This window comes from Narcine bancroftii, chromosome 1 (genome assembly GCF_036971445.1).
Source record: "Narcine bancroftii isolate sNarBan1 chromosome 1, sNarBan1.hap1, whole genome shotgun sequence".
NCBI lineage: Eukaryota > Metazoa > Chordata > Chondrichthyes > Torpediniformes > Narcinidae > Narcine > Narcine bancroftii.
Genome location: NC_091469.1, coordinates 194,115,210 through 194,138,431, shown reverse-complemented (window position 1 = coordinate 194,138,431; position 23,222 = coordinate 194,115,210). Strand labels below are relative to the sequence as shown.

The following is a 23,222-nucleotide window of genomic DNA, read 5'->3' as shown; positions in this document are numbered from 1 at the left end:
GATGATGTCATCTGACACCGGCGTTGAGCTGATTTTGCTTTCACACTTGGCACTTTAAAGGCTGATTGGTGTTTGATTCCTGGGATCACTTGCAAGTGTGAAGGATGCTTATGTGTCTGAAACCTCCCTTACCAGTTCACACACACTTTAACATGGCTAAATCCCCTTTCGCACTTGCAAGTGATCCCAGAAATCAAATGCCAATATTGGCCTTTAAAGTGGCAAGTGTGAAAGCAAAATCAGCTCAATGCCAGTGTCAGATGATATCATCTCACACCAGGGATTAACAGCCTCAACCCCTAGTACAATCCCCGGCATCTGCAGACGTTGTGATCAGGCAAGTGTGAAATAGGCAATTGCACTGTGGAATTGCAATGACTTTTTTTTAAAATGTGATCACATCAAGGTCTGGGAGGAAGTGAGCTGCAGATATGCTGGAGTGAAGGTAATCCAGACATTCCTCCTCCATCTCTCCTCTGAAGTTAGCAGGCACATTGGCTGGGCTTGTTAAGTGCTGTGACTCACAAGATCAGAGTTTATTTGGGTTAACTTTAAAGAAGTTCAGATTAGTGAAAAAGGTTAAAATAGATTAAAAAAAAATTAATGGCTTCTGCAAACTGGGGTAATAGGGAGGTGAAGTAGCTTCTAACATTTAAGGTTGGAGGAGGCATCAGGTTACGAGTTAACGGGCACAATTAAGGATGGCTAATTTTATGAGGGAATTGCCACAAAGCTCAGGGAACTGGAGTATAAAAGGGACAAGAGACAGGTTATCAACAAATTAAAAACACAAGAGGAGGCTACACCAAGTCATGGAGCATAATGGGGGGAGTGGTGCAGACTGCTGGGACTGGCATTTTAATCTTGCTCTGTGGACAACCTTCAGGCTAGGAGGGCGGCTGATGCATAATCCCTTCAACCCAGTTTGCAACCTGAGTGGAGGAGGGTGAGTTACAGGAACAGGATGCCCCTTGTGCCTCATCTTCAATCATCCCTGGTCCCTCATCCGTTCCTGGTGCCTTCCCCACCCCCAGTACCTCAACCTCTACCACTGCCTCATCTCCTGCCACTACCTTGGCTGATCAGTAGACGGCAATTATGTAAATCAGAGAGTCGACAAGAAGGCGAGAATCAAGGGTGCGACCTGGTCAGCCCGCATAGAGATCCGCGAAGCTGCAAACACAGAGGGTGACAGCTCAAATGCTTATATTTTCAAGTGAGAATAAATGCTAATAATGGAAAGATCAACCTTACTGATAGTTGTGGTCAACAAAAGGTTGCAGAACAATGGAGTGCCATCTTTTTTGATTTAATAGGATGCTGGATCAACCTGTGGGGCAGTGATGGGACTATGTGTGCCATCTATGGCTCCAGCACACATTAGATAACCACCCCTTCTTTCAAATGCCATCATAGTCTCCAGAAGATGCTCCCCAGTCGGCAACCCTATGAAACATGGTATGAGGTATTTTTTCACCTCTGCAGTTACCTGCCTCACCACTGTGGAGATACCAACACCAAAAAGCACACTGATACTCTCTGACATGCAGGCAGTTCTGAATGAAATTAGAACAGATCAAATGCCGGAGATAAGCCCTTGCAAGTGTGAAAGCGTTCAGTGTCCCGGTTAGGAGGGGTCTAGTGTGAAAGGCTAAACCCCAATTCTTATCCCGGGACGATGAACGGTCAATTAAGTGGGATGCAAGTGTGAAAGAGGCTATAGTGTAGCAAGGTTGTAATGGAATATGTCGATGGGAAAAAGAAATTTGAAATACATACAGTTTGTTGGATTACAAAAAGTCAGGAAGACGAGGACAAGTAGGAAGTCAGGAAAAGCAGTTTGGGGAGGGTCCTAGGATTGAAGTTCTGGTTGAGAGAAATGTACAAAGGTTATTGAACGAAAGGGTTCAATCGTGGAGTATTGAGTTTGGGAAGGCATTTATATTCAGAAATAAACCATCAATCTACAAATTTAAAACTATGAATAAATTTGAAATATTTCTGCATTTGTCACGGAAAGACCAGTGTTAATAATAACAGCAACTTCATGAAGATATTTTTGAGATGATAGTTGCAATGCTTTGCCATCAGAATTTCATTACTGCTCATTTAATTTGTAATGATTATACACTATAGCCATAACAGCAAAATCTGAAACATTGTAACAAGTCACACTAGGTACTCTATCATGAAATGTTGCCTAGTTCGAGGGAGATTAGGCAACCTGTGCCACTAAGCCCCTGAAGGTTTCCAGGAAACTCAGGAGTTAAATAGCTTATCTACCAACAACTGGAAAAAGAAATGAATTAACATTCTGATGGAGGCCTTTCATTGTGGTAACTTCATGAAAAGGGACATTTACAAAATGTAAATACTTTTTGATTAAAATAAGCATCATCAGGTTTTAGGTACAAATAATATTCAAATGATCTCCGATATCTGTAATCCAATAGTCATGCAGCACTCAAACAGTCCTTTTACCTCACTAGTCCATGACAACATCAACTATTCATGCTATATTTTAATTCTGACCTTCTTTTCAACTCACACAAGATTCTACCAACTCACCCACGTCCTGGGAGAAATTTATAGCAACTATTTAACTAATTAATCCACACATATTTGGGACATAAGGGGAAATCTAAACATCCTGAAGAAATCTCCAGTGACGGGATGAACACATGGGCTCCACACAAGGTCAGGATTAAACTCATGTTATGTTAAGGTAGCAGTTCAACCAACTGTCTCACAATACTGCCCCAATATCTTGATGAGGGGCTCTGACCCATAACGTTGACCACTCTTTTTTCCCCCTCAGATTCTGGCCAACCGGCTGAGTTCCTCCAGTTGATTATAAGAGTGCTGGAGGCCACAGAGATCAGAATGGGAATGGAATAGTGAACTTTACAATCACTCAGAAGTTACAAAGGATGATCTGTTAAAAGCAGAAGCTTGTGGGTGGAAGGCAAAGATCTGGGGAACTCTGTAATTGCTCTATCCAAGAGTGGTGGGGATGAGAAATAGATGAGATTCCGTCAAGGGCTCTATTCATCTGTTGTCAAAGAAGCCATTAGAGGAAGGCAGGCATTTCAAAGGTCACTGCGCCAAAATCTCTCACCCTCAGAGGAAATGCAGCAGAGATGCAGGAAATGAGAAAATGGAGTCAGTACAGGAAGCAAAATGGCATATAATTTGGGAGTCTGGGATTTTAGTACTTTATGGTGACTGAGATGCAGAGAGGTTCAGAAAAGGAAGAGTCAAAGATGGAGCATGTGAGAAGGGTCTAAATTGCCTGCAAAAGTAATGCAATTTTCAAATTCTCCATTATGTTTGACGAGGACTGAAACAAAGTGTTCCATAGATATCACAAAAAGACCAGTCACGTGAGTAACCATAGCTACACATTTGATCTGCAAAAAATGAGCGAGTTGAAAGAGAAGTTAATTTAATGCGAGGACAATTTCAGCCAGGTGAACGAGAGTGTTACTGGAGAGGTTTGGCCGTTGTTCAAGAAGGTGGACTTTTGTTCTTTCCAACCTTGTTTCATTTCTAACTTTGCACAATTCTAATGAAAGCTTATTGACCTGAACTATCAATTGGTGATGGTGTCCGACCTACTCAGCTTCATCAGTATTTTAAAATTTCAAAATGTCTGCATTTTGCTGTAGTTTCCTTTTAGATTAAAAAAAAAGGCAATTGGCAACTGCTCACTAAACAAGAAAGTGATTGCATCACTGTGAAAACAAAAGATCTGGCTATCTACCCCTACCATAGATTACTAAATCATACAAAACATTAAAGAAATATAAACTCTGTTCTAATCTGGACACCAGCTACCTTTTGCTGAGGTAGAAATGTAGTATTGTTGTAAGCATTTCAGTAACAATCAATTTTTTTTAAAATGTGAACTTTGGTTCGAGGTAGGTGGGAGGAGTGGCACCCAGCCAGATTATACCCTGTCCACTCTCAAAGTTAGAATATTAAATAGGTCTCTTCCTACTAGCGTTAGTTAAAGCTACATTGTGCTGTAGCTTTTGATAGATCTATATCTACAGTATATCTACTAATATATACTGTATGCCAAGTATCCCAATAGTTGGCATAAACCAACTCTGCAAAGACATGGAATAAAAATAAATTTCATTAAAAACTATTTTCCCTTGAAAGGCCTTCCATTTCCATTTTAAAAAGCATTTCTGTTAACATTGCTATAAATAAAATTTAAGATGACCTTCAGAAAATATATTTTGATAACATGAAAATAGTCAAATGAAATATCATTGCCATATTGAAACTGAGAAAGAGGATTTTAATTGACAGATATTTTCAACACAAGCCTACAGTGGAAGTACAATGTTACGATTATGTTCCTATCTTAAGCAGTAATTGTCACTATTTAGAATCTAATCTTGTCAAATCCCAGATTAAATGAACATGGAAAACACTGCAGCCTTCATATCTTTTGATTCAGTTGATTGACTCCTTCATCCACTAAAATATCCCTAAATAGCAGGGTCTGATTGGGTCTAGTTGTACAGTAACATGCAAGAAAGATTCCCACAATGATACCTTTTTCATTTCAAAGATTTTCTTTCCTTCCCACCCGCACAGCCCCATCCCCCTTCCCAGTACCTCCATTTAAAAGTATTTCCACCACAGTGCTCCACCCAACTAATATCTAGATTCCCCAGCTTGGTACCATTCTTATTTGGATCTTGACTTACACCAGTGGTGAATCGCAAATATCTTGCCCCAAGCATTCAATTCCACGTCAGAGTCTGGGGCTAGCCACTGGAAAAAAAATAAAGAATCAATGAGTAACAGAGAAAGTAACAGCCTAGTTCAGTGAGTAGCCCTCAGACATCTGAGGCACAAACTGTGGGTTCTAGTTCCAAAGTTGAATTTCACCACAGGTTGACAATAAAAGGTTAATTAGAATATTAAATGTTATCCTTTCATTTGGATTCAAATAGACTTTGAACATTTGACTTTAAGCAGTAATAATAAGCTGTTATATTTATTAAACACGAGTTAAATTAAGTTTTTATATACGAAAGCTTAGATCACAGAGACATTTCAAAGAGAGCAAATTTACATGCAACTTTATCTATTTAATTTTACTTTATATAATTTGCAATCAATAAATAGAAAAATAAGGCAGAGTTGAGTGGAACATCTTATTAATTATGCTTTTTTCACACCTCCAAATTTGGACTCCCTGGTCCAGACATTCCTCCTTTTCCTGTTTGTACATCCTGGCTCTCTACAAACTTATTTCAGAATTTACCTTGCTTTGCTTAAATGTAATTCATGTGGTTGAAAAACTACTTTGAACATATTAAGGTGCTACATAAATGCAAGATTTTCAATAGAGAATTCAAACATCTGGAATTACAATATTAAATATAAAGTCAATAATTTATTCAACCCCAACATCTTTTTTGGCCACAAATGGTGGGGCGAGGAGAGGAGGAAAAACACTTTATTCACGCTGTTATTTTTCACAGTATACTTGGTAATCTAGAAAGCAGAGCAGCAGCAACATGGAGAAACTCTCCAAGATAAATGGTGAATTTTTAAACAAAGTGACAATCATGGTATTAAATATCATGACATAATTTTATCAGTGGAAATCACTCATGATTTTATATACAATTTATCAAAATTAGGTCCTTTGATACTTGTGTTTGCATGTAGTTGATATGTATGATTTGTATATTCTGATCTCGCATATTCTGTGCATTTGCAATGGATTCTATTTTAGCAACAATATATAATGCCAACAAAGCTCTTCAAACATTGTGACTAGAGCATAAATTTACATTTTGCAATTAATAATTTTACTTTTATTAACAAAGACTTAACACATTTAAAAAGGAAGATTTTTTTTCAACAGTTTCTTCCTCCCAAATTCAGCATTAAAATCGGGTCACTTTCGTGCACAAGTTCTGACAGGGAGGAATGTACCAATATGGTTATTTTTCAGTAAATTTGTACAATGCTCTTTTTTGATGTCAATGACAATAATAAATGATTATTCAATTCTAACTTCTGAATGTTTGATAACATTTGGCAACCAATTGTGACAGGAAATGATAATGTCATCATAAAAACCCAATGCTCTTTGCAAGAGACCAAAGGCAATAGAGGAAAAGCAATGGAGGCACATTTAGACAATCACTTTAATTTCTGAAAAAAAACGTGCTTCAACTAAAAACATACACTTAATACAACTCTAGAATATGAATCATTTTGCAATTTATTCCTAATAATTCAATATATTTAGATAAAAATGCCAAATTTTAGTATTCTGACAAGAGGTAAATTTAAAAAGATGTGTTTATTACTGAGATATCTCAAGATATCCCATGGAGATGCTGGAAAATATTGCAGTTTTAAAATATCGCTGTTAAGACAAATTAACATTTCTGGTTTTATTTTAAAGAGAAGCAAAATTAAAAGTTTTCAACAAAGTCGGGGGGGGGGGGGGAGAGAGCCTATTTCACAGCATTGGATAATATTTTCTACTGCTTTGATTAAATGTGTAAGCAAACCAAAATAATGACAGTCACTAAAACATTTAGTAAGTCATACAGTATGTCAAAATTATGAACCTGAGAAAATTGTTGCTACTAGAAGCATATTAACTCCTGCAGGCACAGAAATGAAGTCTTAGCATCAATTACAATTAAAAAATGAATTTTAGACAGCATTCAACTTGGTAGGAGGCAACCAGTTCCATTAGGAGCTTACTACAATAACTATTTGATCCTTATCAAGTAAATGATCATTGCAACATGAACAGTTTTTTTTAAAAGAGCATTTACAAAATTCGAACTTCGCCACATACATTTTCCTGGGTAAATAGAGATAACAATGGCCTTGATCAATTTTCTGTGTTAAATTGGTGATAGGGCCAGAACACTTCACATCTCTTGAACCCAGTTTAATTTTTGAGCTCTTCGAGATCACACATTATTTACTGCATAACACAGCACTACAACTATGCATTGCAGATCACCTCCTCTGTGAGTTTTCCAACCCTTTCTTTGTGATATTGCTGATAGCGATTATTACAACTAAAAATGTTTTCTGTGTGGCCATTCAACCACAATACACAGATTTTTTTAATATACTATTAGTTTAGAGATTTAGTGTATGTTGCAGCTGCTTTTACTTTGTCAGTCTGGACTAGATTTGAATTTGGGTACAAGTGGTCACAAAACCACACAGCTTCTTTCCAAATCCACCTCAACACCCTCGACTTCTCTCCTCCACTCCCAAAAGATAATCAGGACATGAACTTACCAATGTGCATTATCAGTGATTGAAATACCAACTAGCATTATAACCAGTGTGGTAGCAACCAAAAAGACAAAAAAAAACCTGTAGATGTCAGCAGCTCAATCAGAAATGGGAATTCCACTCAAACTGTTAAACTATTTTTCTTGCAATTGTCCCAATATAGATTCTTTGTTCCTCACTGCATATTTCTCAGGACCGCCTCCATCCTCTAAAGTCCATCTAGCACTTTAAGTTTCATTATTGCCTAATTGTTCTTTCTCTCTTTTATTTTTCAGATTATGATGGAATGGTTGAGGAGCAAGTTGGCGTGATGGGAATAGCATGAGAGAAAAGGGGGCAAAAAAAAAAAAAAAACACGAATCACTTGTAGAATCAGATGTTGGAGCTAAACAAAAACATAGCAGCAAGTTCCAGACATTTAAGTCATGGAAGCTGGCTTGCAAGATGAGTGGTAAAGATACAACTTTAGCCTCAAGTTAAATAGTGAAACCGGTCAATTAGGCATTAGGAGCAACACCACAGTGCAGCATGGAAGTTCATTATAAACGGCACCAGATTGGAAAGGTAATTTACTGGAAAAAGCAATAAATAATAAAGGTATTGAGGGGAATTTTATTTTATATAAAGCAGAAAAATATTTAATGATTAACCTTCTACATGAATTTTTCCATTTCAATTCCCCTTTCTGTCCAAATAGATTTTGGCAAGGTTTTTAACAAGTTCCTGCATGACAAGCTGATGAAAAGGAAAAGCTCATGGGATCCAAGAGAATGCAGCAAATTGGATCCAAACTTGCTTTATCAATAGAATGCAGAGTTATGATTGATGGGTATGCTTGTGACTGGAAGCCTGTTCCGATGGGATTCCACTTGGTCCTTTTAAAAAAAATATTTATATTAATGATTTACATTTAACTGCAGGCTGAATAATAAAGAAGTTTGCAGATTATACAAAAATAGGCTGTGGGATTGATAATTCAAAGGAAAGTTTTAAGTGCAAAGAATTTAGTTAATCTGTGCAGAAAAATTAGGAAATAGAATTTTATCTGGAGAAGTGCATTAATTTATTGGAGAGATGCAACAAGCAAAGGAATATAGTTAACAGGAAAGAAATTGAGAAGTATAGAGGAATTAAATCACAGGCCTTTGAAAATAGAAAGACAGGTCAATATAGTTGGATGTTTTCCCTTATTAAGTGGAAAAAAGGATCCTTTGGTTATTCGAGCAGTGGTTTTCAACTTTTTCCTTCCACTCATATGCCACTTTAAGTAATCCCTATGCCATAAGTGCTCTGTGATTAGTAAGGATTTGCTTAAGGTGATATGTGAGTGGAAAGGCAAGGTTGAGAACCACTGCTCTAGACCCAATTGTTACTGAAATATTTTGCTTGAGAAAAATTGTCATTGGCCCATTTCCTTTTGGAGTTATGAAACCGTGCACATAATGAGTCAATTAGGTATGATTTGAAACAGTAGTTTTCAACCTTTTCCTTTCCACCCACATACCACCTTAAGCAATCCCTTACTAATCACAGAACACTTATGGCATAGGGAACACTTCAAGTGGTATGTGAGTGAAAGAAAAAGGTTGAAAATATATGACACTAGTTAAATCACACCTTGAGCAATGTAGAAGTTCTGTTACCACTTTGCAAGGAAGATGTGCTTGTAACAGAGAGGGTGCAGGAAAAGATTACAAGGATGTTTCCAAGACTGTAAGACTGAAGTTATGAAAACTTATTGTACAAGTTGTAGATTATTTTCTTAAAAGCTTCATTGAGGTAGATGAAACTGTAAGAGTCTTAAATAAATAGGAAGGACCCACTTTCCATGGCATGGAGGTTAAAAATGGGAAACAATAGCTTTATAGTGGAAAGATTAGAGGATTTTCTTTTCATCCAGTCACTAGCAGAGTCTGGACTTTATGCCTTAAGAGTGTGGTTGAGGCAGAAACCCACATCAAATTTGAAAATTACTTGGATGTGTCTTTGGAAAGCTGTAACCTAGTGCTGGAAGATTGGATGAAGATAGGCTATATTTTTGAATGGCAAAGGGTCAAATAGTCACCTTTGACATCCGTTTTCTATTTTTCCAAGTATTGGTTACAAAGTTTTAGGATTCATAGCAAATACCAATTTTCACATTTTAACTGGTCACTTAACCCGTTTACAACTGGGTTCTGTACAGTTAAACGGGCAAGATTTCTCAAACCTGCAAATTTTTTTTCCACCTTCCTCAACTAGTATGCAGACCCAGCTAATCCAAGACTGATCTGGATCTGAACTTGTGAGCATGCGATGTTTCATTCAGTCACTATATTAAATGTCCATGAGTTGCACCTTCACCTTCCAAACCAAGAGAAATGTTTATTTTGTTATCTTCAATACTACAATCAGAATTGGCTTTGAAGTTTTATTTGTCATAGAAAATAGATTTTCTTTAGATTAGTATGCAAATTAAACAAATGCAATAAAATGGAACTTTAACTATCCATTAGTCTTTTACCACTTTAATTAAAAACTAAATAAATAGTATCCAAAAGTTCATCTTCAGTTCTTTTCAGGATGTGTCTAGATCTGGAAAAAAACCCTTTCTCTCTAAATGATTAGACAATTTGAATGAGGAGGATGGTGTAGCACTTTTCTCCAGTTGAAAAATAATTCCACAAACAAAAATCTGAGGTCAGCTCAATCAGCTTGAAATGAACAAGGCTTTTTTTAAAAATAAAAAGTATTACCAGTTGTTCATGCAGAGATTGTACTGCCTGCTCAGGCATATTCAGTGCCGGCCCCTAACGCAGTAATAGTTTAATAAATAACAAGACATTGGCAATATCAGTCTGTTGGTATATCATGGCTATAAATATATTAGCTTTCTTGTGATTCATTAAAGCAGAAGTATTAATTGAGATAAGATAGTTAATCCAGCTATTTAAGTGATTCTTTTAATTACTGACAGCATTCCACTTCATCTATCCACTCTCTTCCCTGTGGACAGCACCAGTTCCACAGACAGGGAATCAGATTCATTTCCATTATATAACCAACAGTGTAGCAAACCTGCTCATCATTCCAGTGCAGAAGGTTGCAAAATCTGCTGAAAATGTGGCAAGGTAGATTATTTCTTCTTTTCCCTCTGCTATACAAATAAAATTCAGGCTTGTTCCTTGTCTGCTCGCCACAGCTGCTCCTTGACTTCAGATGGGAGTGTATTAAAGAGATCATCCTCCACCACAAGAGCACTTCTTTTGAGCAGCCTACATTCTCCAAGCTCCACAGGGAGACATTCTAGTCGGTTTCCACGAAGCTCCAGCTGTGTCAAACTTGTTAGCTCTCCAACCCGGGACTGTAGTGATAGCAAACAATTATTCCCCAGATTCAGGGTCCGGAGCTTGCGACACTGGAAGAGTTCAGGTGGCAAGGTTTCAATCTAGAAGATGGGAGGGGGAAACAAAAGCAAAGGGATTAAAGATGTCAAATATTTTAAATGATATATATATATATAGCATTTATGAAGTACTTAAAATAGTGGTTTATATTCAGAGACCATTAACTCTTCCAGGTTTAATTTGGAATTTGACTTGATAAATTCAAACATAATTGCCACACTATTGTCAAATATTGGTTGAACGTTTTAAAAACAAATGCTTAACCTTCATTAACCACAGAAGGCAAACATTTCAGTGGCACAGCAGTTAGTGCTGCTGCCTTACAACACTGGGCCATGTGCTCAGTCCTGACCTCGGGTGGGTGGATTCCGAACATTTTCTCTTTGATAGGTTTCCAATAGGTGCTTCAGTTTTGTACACATTCCAGAAATAGCTGGCTGGTTGGATAATTAACCCCTGTATTACCCCTACTGGAGGCAAAAAGAACTAGGGGAAAGTTTTTGGGTGTGCAAGAGATAGGGCTGCAGGAAAATTAAAGAGATGAGACTGTCTGCCAAGAACTAGTAAAGACTCAATGAGACAAATATTCATCTTCTGTGTTGTAATATGGGAGTAATAAACTGATGAAATTATTGGTGCAAGTACCACCTTAAGTAATCAAAGCAAAAAAATATACTAGGCCTGTGTCAAAGAGAGGCCAAAGACAGTAACTGTAGGGCACAACAATTACTTGAAGCTTTAGCAGATAGACTCATAATGTTTTTGAGTTCTACATACTAATTAAGATTGGTCCAAGGTAAAATATTGCAGGCCTTCAAAGTACATGCATGTTAAATCTGAAGTTAAGTCTTCAGGGTTCAAATCTCCATCAATTTGGTGGACTCAATCAAATAAAAGGAGAATCCATAAACAGATTATTGAGATAGACAAAATAAATATTTCCAAAGGCATGTATAATGCCTAACATTGCTGATTAATAGAGAGGAGGGGAAAAATATATAAATGTAAATGAAGAGTACAAAATTGAATATGCATACTCACTCTGTTTGCAGTGACAGCAAAATATTGCAGATTCTGAAGGAATCCAATGTCTTGTGGAATGGAGGTTAAGTTGTTATGACTCAAATCTAAATACCGCAATTTGCGGCAGTAGAAAAGCTGTGTGGGAATCTTTTCAATTTTGTTTCTGTTTAAGTAAAGCCTTTCCATGTTGGTCAAAGTGCCAACCTGAATAGGGATGTAGGCAATGTGGTTATACCACAGCTTAAGGCAGACTAGACGCCGTAGGTGCTGAAAGCTGATTATTTCCTCAATTGTCTTTAAGTTGTTGTCTTTGAGATCAATCTCCTGCAAGTTATGGAGACTGAAGATAGAATGTGGTATTCGTTCCAAATCACAACGAATCAACTCTAATTCTGTCAGATTAACCATCTTCTTTAAACTATTGAGTACCATAAGTTTGGTACCTTCATTGTTGATTGACAATTTCTGGAGATGAATGCCGACATCTGTAACAACCTGTGGCAGCTTGGTCAAATTACTCTTCAACCTCAAAACTTTGAGACATTTGAGATCCCTCAAACCATCAATCACAATGTAGCGGTTATTTTCTGCACTCAGATTCCCAGTTAGATGAAGCTCTTCGAGGTTCTTCAGGCTATAGATCCACAGGGGGATCTCTTTGATGTCTGTAAACTTGATATGTAGTGACTTCAGATGCTCGCGCAAGAAAGCAAGAGCTGGTGCCTCAATCTTTGCTGGGGTGTGGTACAACCAGAGTTCTTTAAGGTTCGTAAGTTGGGCAATGATTGGAGGAATGGTGACATCCAGGATCATCTCTAGTTTGAGCACTTCTAACTCAGTCAGGTCAAAGATGGTGTCTGGAATTCCACTCAGCATGAAGAGGTGGAGTTCTAGTTTGTCCTGAGAATTTTTCATGATCCTCTGCCGGAGTTTCTCCAGGGTCCATTCATTATTCAGATTGAGCTGCCGTAATTTGTTCTCACTAACCTCAGACAAAAAGACAGCAAAACGTTTTGAGTACAATGGGTCATACTGATCAATCAGGTGCAGCATGAAAGCAAAGTCATTCTTTACATCAGGAATGTCACTGTAGCTGCTCTCCTCCCGAATGGACTCAAATGAATACTTCTTCAGTGAACGCCGGAGCATCCACCAAAGTGTGTACATGCAAATGAGTCCATAAACAATCACTAAACTAATATAAAAGGATGCCAGGATTTTGAACAAGGTGGCTAATGGATGAGCACACTGATACACTCTGTATCCTGTAAGGTTCTGAATGTCCACAATACAAGACACGTCAAATTTTATATCATCAACATAATAAAGTGAATAACTAATAATAAGCGCAAATTTGATTACTTTGATAATAGTCTGTCTCATGTAGAGTTGGTAAACTATATCTCCTTCTTCTACATGAGTGCGGAATTTCTTTACTTTTTCAAAAAGGGCCTTAGCTTGTTCTCCCTCCTTTTTATCTAGTACACCTGTTTCTGATCGATCAACTATCCCTTGTTCAATACGAGATTTTGTTCTCTGCAACATAGGTACGCTGGCTTCCACATCCTCACTCGCTGAAGAAGATTTCTTTGCCATTGAGCCATTCATTTTAGCCAACGATTGTTTTGGGTCACTTTCCTCCACCACTGTTTCAGACAGTGCCCGTGTTGTCCATGGAGAATCAAAGCATTTAAGAAGAATTGATACAAAATGTTCTAGCTTTGAGCTGGTCCGAGGATATTTGAACCAGAAATTACTACACACTAAGAACACCAGTGTGTGCAGAAGTACCAGGTAAGGAAAGTATTTTGCAAACCAGTGAAGTTTATTTTCATAGCACACTGCATCCACATAATTGTACTGGTGCCGGTCCAAGTCATATTGGATACCCGTAGGTTCATTGGAAAATGGGGGATTCGGGTATTCTGTAGTTGGCAACACTGTGGATGGCGTCTGAACAGGTTCCATGCATGTATTGTTTAAAACCCATTTGCAGGGTAAACAAATCATTTTGTCTTGTGTGACCTGCAATGTTCCCCCAAACACTGCTATCATAAGCATTACAATGGAGATGTAGTCCGTAAACACGTCCCACCACGGCTTCAAGATGCGGTATGCAGGCTGGGTGTCAGCAAAGTATCGCAGCTCCGTCACTGGAATCATCATGCAGCTGGAAATTAACAGAAATAAATTATGGTAAATACCTTCTTCCCCTGGGCTAACGTCCCCCCTGTAACTGAATAAAAATAATTCTAGGCGTTGCAGTTTTACACTACCCATTTTAATTAGACCCGTCAAACTTGGACCATTGACATACTTCCGGTCACATTTCCATCACTTTATCACCCTCACCCCCAACTTCCACCAGGGGAAACTTGGTGCCTCATTAATCGACCAATCTGCACAACTAATAGGATGTGGGTAGAAACTGAACCAGCCTTAAGAAACCCACATAGCCAGGGAGAATGTACAGACTTCGTTCAAATAGCACTAGTGGAACCTGGAGCTGTGAAACAGCAGCTCTGCTAGTTTTGCCAGTGAATCATTGACATGGAAACCTAAAGAGACAACTTGTAATTGTATACATTGCATTTCTAATGACAGAAGGTCATGGATAAGAGGGTTTAGAATGATATGAGCTAAGTGCAGGTCCAATTTTGGTCATCATGCACAAGTTGGACCAAATGGCCTGTTCGGAGCTCTAGAACTAGGACTTAGATAGATTGAGCATCAGAAACACAGACCAGCAAGGATTACTGGAGAAAAACATGCCAAGGCTTATCAAAGGATAGGAACATTATTGTGTTTCTAACCAGTAAATATATGCAACTTGGGTGGTCAGATAGCTGTGCCTAATTTGGGTGATCCAATCTTCTGGAGTGGAGGCTTGAACATAATTATAGGCCACGAAAGAATGAACCACGTGTCAAATTTGTTTTCATGATTCAATTACAAGTTCAATACAAAATCATGAAAACATTAAATAGTTGAGAATCATGTTCCATTTTAATTTCAAAAATATCCAAAACTAATAGGATTCATATGTTGGTTTGCACTTGAATTAATATTCAACAATCAAGTCTAAATACACCGTGTTTTATGTATTAAATGTGAATTCCCCCAAAAACTGCCCGGATCTTCTTTTAGCTATCTGGGTCTCATATTGTTCTCTGAATTATAGCTTCAAATTATTGCCTAGCAATAGTTCATTTTCTGCTTTTGCTGATGTGAACCTGCAGCCGATTGAAACATATTCCCAAAGTCTTCAAGAGATTAAAAGTTTCTTGAAATCATATTCAGACAACCACTATTCCATGATTAGTCTAAATTTTCAATGAAGAAATAGATACTTTCAAAATTTCAAAGTCACGTCATTAAAAAGTGGATGTCAACAGAAAAGACCAAGTATTTCAAGTGTGCACAAAGAAACTATCTTCAAATCCTTTTTCAGATTGGACACTTGGATGTCCCGTGGGCTAATTTGGATACACCACCTTTGGAAGATTCTACTTTAAAAAAAAATTTGAGTAAAGTTTCTGATGGAAATATCCAAAAATATGAGCATGATTTTTGACAACCAATGCATAATTAGTGCATGAATACGATAATGCAACGTATTAATGGTGTAGCACAAATTCTCTACAAATAGCACAAATTTTGGTTACCACATATCTTACACATCCCAATAGAAAATTTTACAAATAACATTAGAAAACATAATTGAAACAACATTATTTCATTTTCATCACAATTCAACTTTCACTTTATCAGTTTTCTAACATCTTATTTTGTGTGCAGTTTACGAAAGTGCCAGAAAAACTTCGCAGGTCACACAGCATCCATAGGATGTAAAAGGCAGTTGATGTTTCAGCCTGAGTCCTTCATCAGGAATACCTCTGAAAGTTCTATATGGTTGTCTCTACATTTAAAATCTACAACTAAAATATTGCCCAACTCTCAGATTGGTTTTAGAACCTTTCTAAAATGTTGCTCTCAGGATGATTTTTTTCCCCCTAATTCCCAAGAGGGATGAGACCTGATTAAGTGAGGAGGTTCAGAAGTCAGCTGAACTGGCAACACGAGAGGAGCCTGACCAGCATTCAAGAATAAAAACTTGTGTAAACAATACAAGGAAGGAATACAAATATTCCCACTTTGTCCCAAAATTGTTCATAGAGCTGCTTAGACTTTTTAAGTATTAACCTTGTTCTCAGCTTTATGATCAAAAGGCAAAAATCTGACCTCAAATGACAAACAAGAAAGAGACCATTTGTGCCTTCAAGCCGATATAGCAAAATTCCATCTGGTCTTAACTTTGGCCTCAACTCCCTCTTCCATAAACCTTAATCTCTTTTCTCCAAAAGTCTTTCTCAGCCATGAAAAAGTAAAAAGCATCTACAGTTTTCTCAGAGAATTACAAGGATTCCAAATCCTCAAAATACATTTTTTTCTTACTTAAATTTTAAATGGCCAGTCTCTTGCACTGTAACAAACCCCTTAGTTCTACACCCTCTCCATTTGGAAAAATAATCTCATTTTATCTATGTGGAGTGCTGTTAGACAGAATCAGACACACACAAGGTAAAGACTGTACAACAGGCTTTAATCCACAAAGACTTCTACAGAGCCAGGCTGGCTGTGGCTGCAGCAACTCAGTCTTTAATCCACAAAGATTTCCACAGAGCTAGGCTGGCTGTGGCTGCAGCAACTCAGTGTGAGGCCTCGGGAGGCTGGCAGCAGGCTTATATCCCAGAGGGTGATTGACACCCGACCAGGTGGGGCTTGATCCATTCAGGCCAACTGATTGGCAACCGGCCAAGTGTTGTCCTGTCCCCTTACACTCCGCAGGTACAGAGGTTGCCTCCTGCAGTAGGCCGGTGGTGTACCATCACGTTCACCCATTTCTTTAAAATTGTCCCGGAGTGGGAGGGTGGGGCAGTAACAAGGAATCGCACCCACTATGTATACAATATTTACAAGTTGAGACGATTCGGCGGCTGCCGGGGTCTCTGTGACCGTCATAGGACTGGCTCCTGGTCACTGGTCAGAGGGGAAGTGGGGGGGCTGGTGGCAGGGGTGTGTGTGCCTGGTGTGGTGTCATGCAGAGGGGTGACCAGGGGGGCTGGGGTCAACGTATGCGGGTCGTATTGGATGGGTGGGGGGGGTTTGGGTTCATCTCCTAAGGCTGAAGCAAGCCCCTGGTGGTCAAGAAGGCCCTGCATGCCCCATAGCTGCTTGTGGACGAGGATGTACGCCCGGTCAGCACCATCCCGGGTTGGAGGGTGGCGTGGTGTGGTGGGTGCTCCTGCTGGTGCCAGGTCCCTGGTTGAGATGGTGTCCTCCCTGCCACTGCCGAACCTAATGTAAGCGTAGTTATAGTTTGCATGAAGGAGGAAAACCTGCTTTACCAGGGCTTATGCAGAAGCACTGGTCCCAGGGATGTGAGCCATGCTGGGAGTGACATTCCAGTTGCCGACCTCCTGGGGAATGAGAACAGGCGTTTGTGAGGGGTCTTGTTGGTAGCCGTGCACAGCAGTTAACGAATGGCATGGAGCGCCTCGGGCAGGGCGTCCTACCAGAATTCAATGGCCCATCCTTTTGACCTGAGAGTCAGGAGGACTGCCTTCCAGACCACCCCATTCTCACATTCCACTTGCCCATTGCCTTTTGGGTTATAGCTTGTCGTGCGACTGGTCGTGATACCCCTTGCCGTCAGGTACTGGTGCAGCTCGTCGCTCATGAAACTAGACCCCCCCACCCCGGTCTCTGTGGATGAAGGCAGGGTAGCCAATCATGGTGAAAATCTGCCCCAAAGCCCTGATGACGGTGGCCATGGAGGAGTCCGGACAAGGGATGGCGAAAGGGAAACATGAGTACTTGTCCACTACTGTGAGGAAGTAGACGATTTGGTTCATGGAAGGCAGGGGCCTTTTGAAGTCCACGCCAAGATGCTCGAAAGGCTGAGTAGCCTTTACAATGTGGGCCTGGGGGGAGGCAGGGGGCTGAAGAAACGGGGTTTACAGTCCGCACAGACCCGACAGACCCTTACGTCCCTGATGGTGTACGGCAGATTTCGGGAATTAACCAAATGGTACAACCGGGTGATGCCCAGATGGCAGAGGAACTCATGCAATGCCTGCAACCTGTCGTCTGCATAGACATGCAGGTGTGAGAGAGAGCATCAGGGGAGTCGTTAAACTTCCCAGGGCGGTACTGGATGTCGTAGCTGTAGGTTGCCAGCTCGACTCTCCAGCGCAGGATCTTGTCGTTCTTGATCTTGCTCTTGTGGGTAGTGTTAAACATGAACACCACTGCCCGCTGGTCAGTGAGGATCGTGAATCTCCTGCTGGCCACATAGTGGCACCAGTGGCGGACTGCTTCCACAATCTCTTTGGCTCCTTTTCAATGGCTGAGTGCCCTAGCTCGGAGCCGTGGAGGGTCCTGGAGAAGAAAGCGATAGGGCGCTCCACCTTGGTTGAGGATAGCAGCGAGGGTCACCTCTGAGGCATCACTCTCCACCTGGAAGGGGAAGTCCTCATCCACAGCCTGCATCATGGCGCCCGCGATGTCTTGCCTGATGTGGGTGAAGGCTGCCTGCGCCTTGGGTGGGAGGGGAAAAGTTGTGGCTTGGGCTAGTGGGTGGACCTTGTCCGAGAATGAGGGACCCACTGCAAGTAATAAGAGAACAGGCCCAGGCACCTGCGGAGGGCCTTTAGCGTGGTGGGGGGGGGGGGGGAGGGGTAACTCCATTAATGGGCGCATCTTTTCCAGATCTGGGCTGACGACTCCATGGGCCACGATGTACCCCAGGATGGCGAGGCGGGTGGTGCTGAACACACACTTCTCCTTGTTGTATGTGAAGTTCAACTCCGCAGCCGCCTGAAGGAATTTTTCCAGGATAGCCTCGTGGTCCTGCTGGTCACAGCCACAGATAGTGACGTTATCCAGATATGTGCCGGTCTACCATGCGATCCATCTCCCACTGGAAGACGGAGACCACGTTCGTGACCCCAAAAAGAACCCAGCGGAACTGGTACAGGCATCCGTCCACCTCAAAGGCGGTGTAGGGCTTGTCCTTCGGGTGGATAGGGATTTGGTGATATGCCGACTTCAGGTCAATCGTGGAGAAAACCCGGTAGCAGGCAATCTCATTGACCATGTTGGTAATCCTCGGCAGGGGGTAGACATCCAACTGGGTGTACTGATTAATGGTCTGGCTGTAATCCACGACCATCCTCGGCTTACTTCCCCCTTTGACCACCAGGACATGGGCTCTCCAAGGGCTGTTACTGGGCTCTATAACGCCTTCTGCCAGGAGCCGCACCTCCGCCTTGATGAAGTCCCTGTCTGCAGCGCAATAGCGCCTACTTCTGGTGGTGATTGGCTTGCAGCCTAGTGCAAGGTGTGGAAAGAGTGCTGGTGGGGTGATGCACAGTGTGGAGAGGCCGCAGGTTGGCTGAGGCTGGTAGGTTGGCATGCTGTGCAATGTGAGTGGAGGTTGCTGCCTCCAGAAGGCAAGGGTGACAGTCTGCAGGTGGCACTGGAAATCCAGACCCAGGAGGAGTGGGGAGCAGAGTTTGGGCATGACCAAGAGCCTGAATCCTGTGTAAGTCTCCCCTCCCACTGTTATATCAACTGAGCATCGCCCGAGGGTACCAACAGTCTTATCCTTGATGGCGAGGGCGATCAAGCAGGTGGTGGGATGGACCTTTAACTTTAAGGAGTGGGTCACACTCGGGTGAATAAAGCTCTCGGTGCTGCCACTGTCCACCAAGCACTTTGTTACCTGTCCATTGACTCGCACGTCCATCATCGAGCACCCGAGATCCTGGGGAATGTCCCTGGTCAGCGTGGTGGCGGCCAGGATCATTTCGGAGTCGTTGCTATCCGGAGGGATGGGGAGCGTCGATGGGGCAGCCTGGTCATTGCCCGTGTTGATCATGTCGACATCAGTCGTGAGGTGCAGCACGCGGTAGCCAATGGCCTCCGGAGGCATGGGGAGCATTAGTAGGGCGGCCTGGTCATCGCCCGTGTTGACCACCTTGTTTTCAACATCATCGGGGGCCCTCAGTGTTGGGCTCTGCCTGCCTAAGATGGCGGCGGCACATGGGAAGCCGCTACGTGGCTGGCCTCCTTCCCCAGCCATATTCACTGCCCTGGGGGAAGTGACGTCATCATGGCCAGCGGCAGTGACGTCATTGCGTCAACCGGACGCGACGTCACACCATGAGTCGGAAGTGACGTGGCTGTAGTTCTCAGCGAGTGGTGAGGGCAAGTGCTGGTGCAGATGCTCGGGGTACATGCTGTGACGGTTGCTGGCCGGGCCGGATGTTGCATGGTAGAAGTTGGGGAAGGTGGAAGTTGTCGCGAGGACAATGGCGCCGCCCGGCATGCGCACATGTAGGGGGGGGGGATGTCCGCGGAGGAGGTAGGGAGGTCACAGAGGGCTGCTGAGCTGCCGGCAGGTTTAGAGAGGTACACTTTGGCAAAGTGGCCTTTCTTGCCGCATCGGGAACAGTACAGATTCCTAGCTGTGCAGTTTTGGTGCAATCATCGATCTGACCCACACCAGGACCCACAGTACTTACAGGGGTGCCAGGCACCTGCTGCAGCGACATTCGCCTCACAAACTCTGCCTGGGGCTGCAGCTGCAGTGTGAGAAGGCCATGAGGGAGCCTGGGGGAACCCGGAATCGAAGGCTTCATCGTGCAGGGCTGACGCTTCCAGGGTTTGGACCACTTCCACAGTCCTGGTTAGGGCATAGATTTTCTCTTCCAGCAGCTTCTGTCAGATGGCCTCCGAGTATAGACCTCGGATGAAGGCGTCCCGGATCAGCTTCTCAACCTCCTCTACACCTACCCCGGGTTCAGCCAGACACAGTTGGGCCAACTCTTGCGAGTGTCCCAGGTAAGACTCAGCCGTCTCCCTGGGTTGCTGGGCTCAGGTGTTGAGGAGGTACCTTGCACAGACCACATTCTTGGGGGGGGGCCTGTACAGGTTCTCGAGAATGTCCATTGCGCTCTTGAATGAGAAGAAGCCTTTGGTTACCTGGATGGCGCGGGGACCCAGCTTTGACCAGAGTATGACCAACCTCTTCCGATCGGAGTCCAGTATGTCGCCCTCGTGTGCCTCGATGATTGCCTCGACTGTGTGTCGCCAGATCTCAAAGCGTGTCTGGGTTTCCAGGTGGTGTGGGTCGACCTCGAGGTTCCTGCGCTCAGGAGTTTTTCCATGGCAACCGTGGGAAAATTTTGTGGATTAAATTGTGGTGTGCTGTTAAACAGAATCAGACACACACAAGGTGAAGACTGAACAACAGGCTTTAATCCACAAAGACCTCCACAGAGACAGGCTGGCTGTGGCTGGAGCAACTCAGTGTGAGGCCTCGGGAGGCCAGCGCAGGCCTATAATCCCGGAGGGTGATTGACACCCGACCGGGTGGGGCTTGATCCATTCAGGCCAACTGATTGGCAGCCGGCCAGGTGTTGTCCTGTCCCCTTACACTCCTGCAGGTACAGAGGTTGCCCCCTGCAGTAGGCCAGTGGTGTACCACCACAATCTACCTGCTAAACTTTTTCCAGAATCTTGTGAGTCAATGAGATTGAATGTCTAAACTGCAGAGAGTTTAGGCTCATTCTGCTCCATCGTGGAAGAAATCAATCACACCACCTGCGAGCCAGGAACGTCCTTAAGGAAACCTAATCTATATAGGGTAATGTTGGTTTAATCTTAAAGACCAGTACAGTTGTATTCTTGTAGTTAATTAGAAACTGACTTTTATTGAAAGGCTATTTGATTTAATTGGTTGCTGCACCTGAATTCAAGGTTTATTCAAGCATATCAGATCTCTTTCAATACAAAGATTCTTTAGTGTCATATCTTACTAATACTTTTCTACACCAACCTTCATTATATTCTATTTGCCATCTTCTTACCACTCTCTCACTTGTCCTCCAATAAACACTAGTTACGCCTCACAACTTGCTCATCATTTGATCCAGATTTTATACTGCACTGGTAAACTTTAACTTCACCTATAAAGAAACAAAATAACTGGAAAATAGCACTGTGGATAGCATTACATTAAAAGAAAAAAAAAAATCAGTGAAACCAATAAATTTAAATTTTATTTGATGTACTTCCATATGTCCCCATTTTTATTGAGAGTAGTAAATATGCAGAGGCACGGTTGGCATGGAGTTCAATGCTAACTGGTAAACTTTTACGATAATTAGTTTAACATCCAATCTAAAATTGTTTTCATGCAATGATGAGGCATATAGGAGTGTGAAATATAAAGTGAAATATCTATGTACAACCCTCCTCCTTCAGTAGAAAGAAACATGAGATGGTAGTGGATATGCTGAATAGAGTTGGTAAGTGGGAACCAGGGTTTGGCTGATGGGATTTATACCCCAGTAAGAAGAGGATTGGAATCCATCATCAAGCCCTCAGGGCCAGTAAAGATCACCATTGCCATTCCTGAGAGTTTTAAACCGCAGGTGATACGGTTCAATGCTTGTAGTTTAATAAAATGTGGAAGGATCGAGAGTCAGAGATGATATAGTGTTCAGGAGAAATATATGTGTCTTAATAGATATTGCCCCTATTGGAGTGATGTATGGTGGACTACCCATAAAAACCTACTCGAAAGGGGTAAATGGGAAAAATTTGGAATGAGGATAAACATCAGTGGAAAGGACCTGTTGGCGCATTGTTATAGAATAATCGTAAAAGGATCAAAGACTAATCCAACTAATAGTACCTTCACAATAATGCCCAAGATGAAACCCTATACTTCACCCAATGATCTGAAAATAGTACAGATAGTAGAGGTAGAGGACCTTAGACAGATGATTGAGACAAGATATGGAGATACAAATGCCTGGGTAGAATGGGTATAATATACGGTGAAGAGTTTAAACAAGAGCAATTGCTATGCATGTGCTTCTGGACGTCCGATAGCACAGGTGGTTCAACCTCCGTTGGGGTGGGGTAAAGACAGACAAGAAATAAGGTGCATGATGGCTTTGTGTCAGGATAGAGAGGCCTGGAGTAACCAGTCCTGTAAATCTCTGTCCTTGGTGTTCCCTCCTCTGAAGATGAAGGATGTCCGGATTCTGCCATCAGGGAATCACACAGCCTGCATTTCAAGACAAGGAAGCAAAGGACCTAGGAAAGCTACAACTATGCACAAAGGTACAAGACATGACAGAGGAGAGGGGAGGGAACCACTCAGCCTTGAATGTACCTCGAACAGATCTATGGTGGTTCTGCGGAGGCAGAATCCTTGGACCAATTCTTCCTCCCAATTGGAAAAGCACCTGTGCAATCATTCAATTGACCACCTTGGCATTTGAACGGGAGAAAGTAATAAGGATAAAGTAAGAAGGAGTTCCTTGGGATATTTTTCAATAACCAAATTTATATTGATTCAATTGGGGTGCCAAGGGGAGAACCTAATGAATTTTAGGCACGCAATCAGATAGCACCAGGGTTTGATGTAGT

At 41.8% G+C, this 23,222-nt stretch overlaps 1 protein-coding gene and 1 long non-coding RNA gene across 4 annotated transcripts in view; one reads left to right on the top strand and one right to left on the bottom strand.

The window, feature by feature from the left end:
• LOC138736857 (uncharacterized) overlaps positions 1 to 23,222 on the top strand; it is a 75,265-nt gene that overhangs the window by 45,294 nt on the left and 6,749 nt on the right. Inside the window, exons 2-3 of the long non-coding RNA XR_011340630.1 lie at positions 7,581 to 7,869; positions 8,003 to 8,134. This is a non-coding gene — a long non-coding RNA (uncharacterized lncRNA). The remainder of the gene's footprint in view (positions 1 to 7,580; positions 7,870 to 8,002; positions 8,135 to 23,222) is intronic.
• Positions 5,818 to 23,222, bottom strand: part of lrrc8aa (leucine rich repeat containing 8 VRAC subunit Aa) — a 63,488-nt gene continuing 46,083 nt past the window's right edge. For 2 of the 3 annotated variants that reach the window (XM_069886621.1, XM_069886632.1), the window contains 2 exons: positions 11,733 to 13,884; positions 5,818 to 10,732 (listed from right to left, as the gene is read on the bottom strand). In XM_069886621.1, coding sequence (XP_069742722.1) covers positions 10,457 to 10,732; positions 11,733 to 13,880 — 2,424 coding nt within the window. In that variant the 5' untranslated portion in view covers positions 13,881 to 13,884 and the 3' untranslated portion in view covers positions 5,818 to 10,456. The remainder of the gene's footprint in view (positions 10,733 to 11,732; positions 13,885 to 23,222) is intronic. The other variant, XR_011340516.1, reaches the window with a different exon arrangement.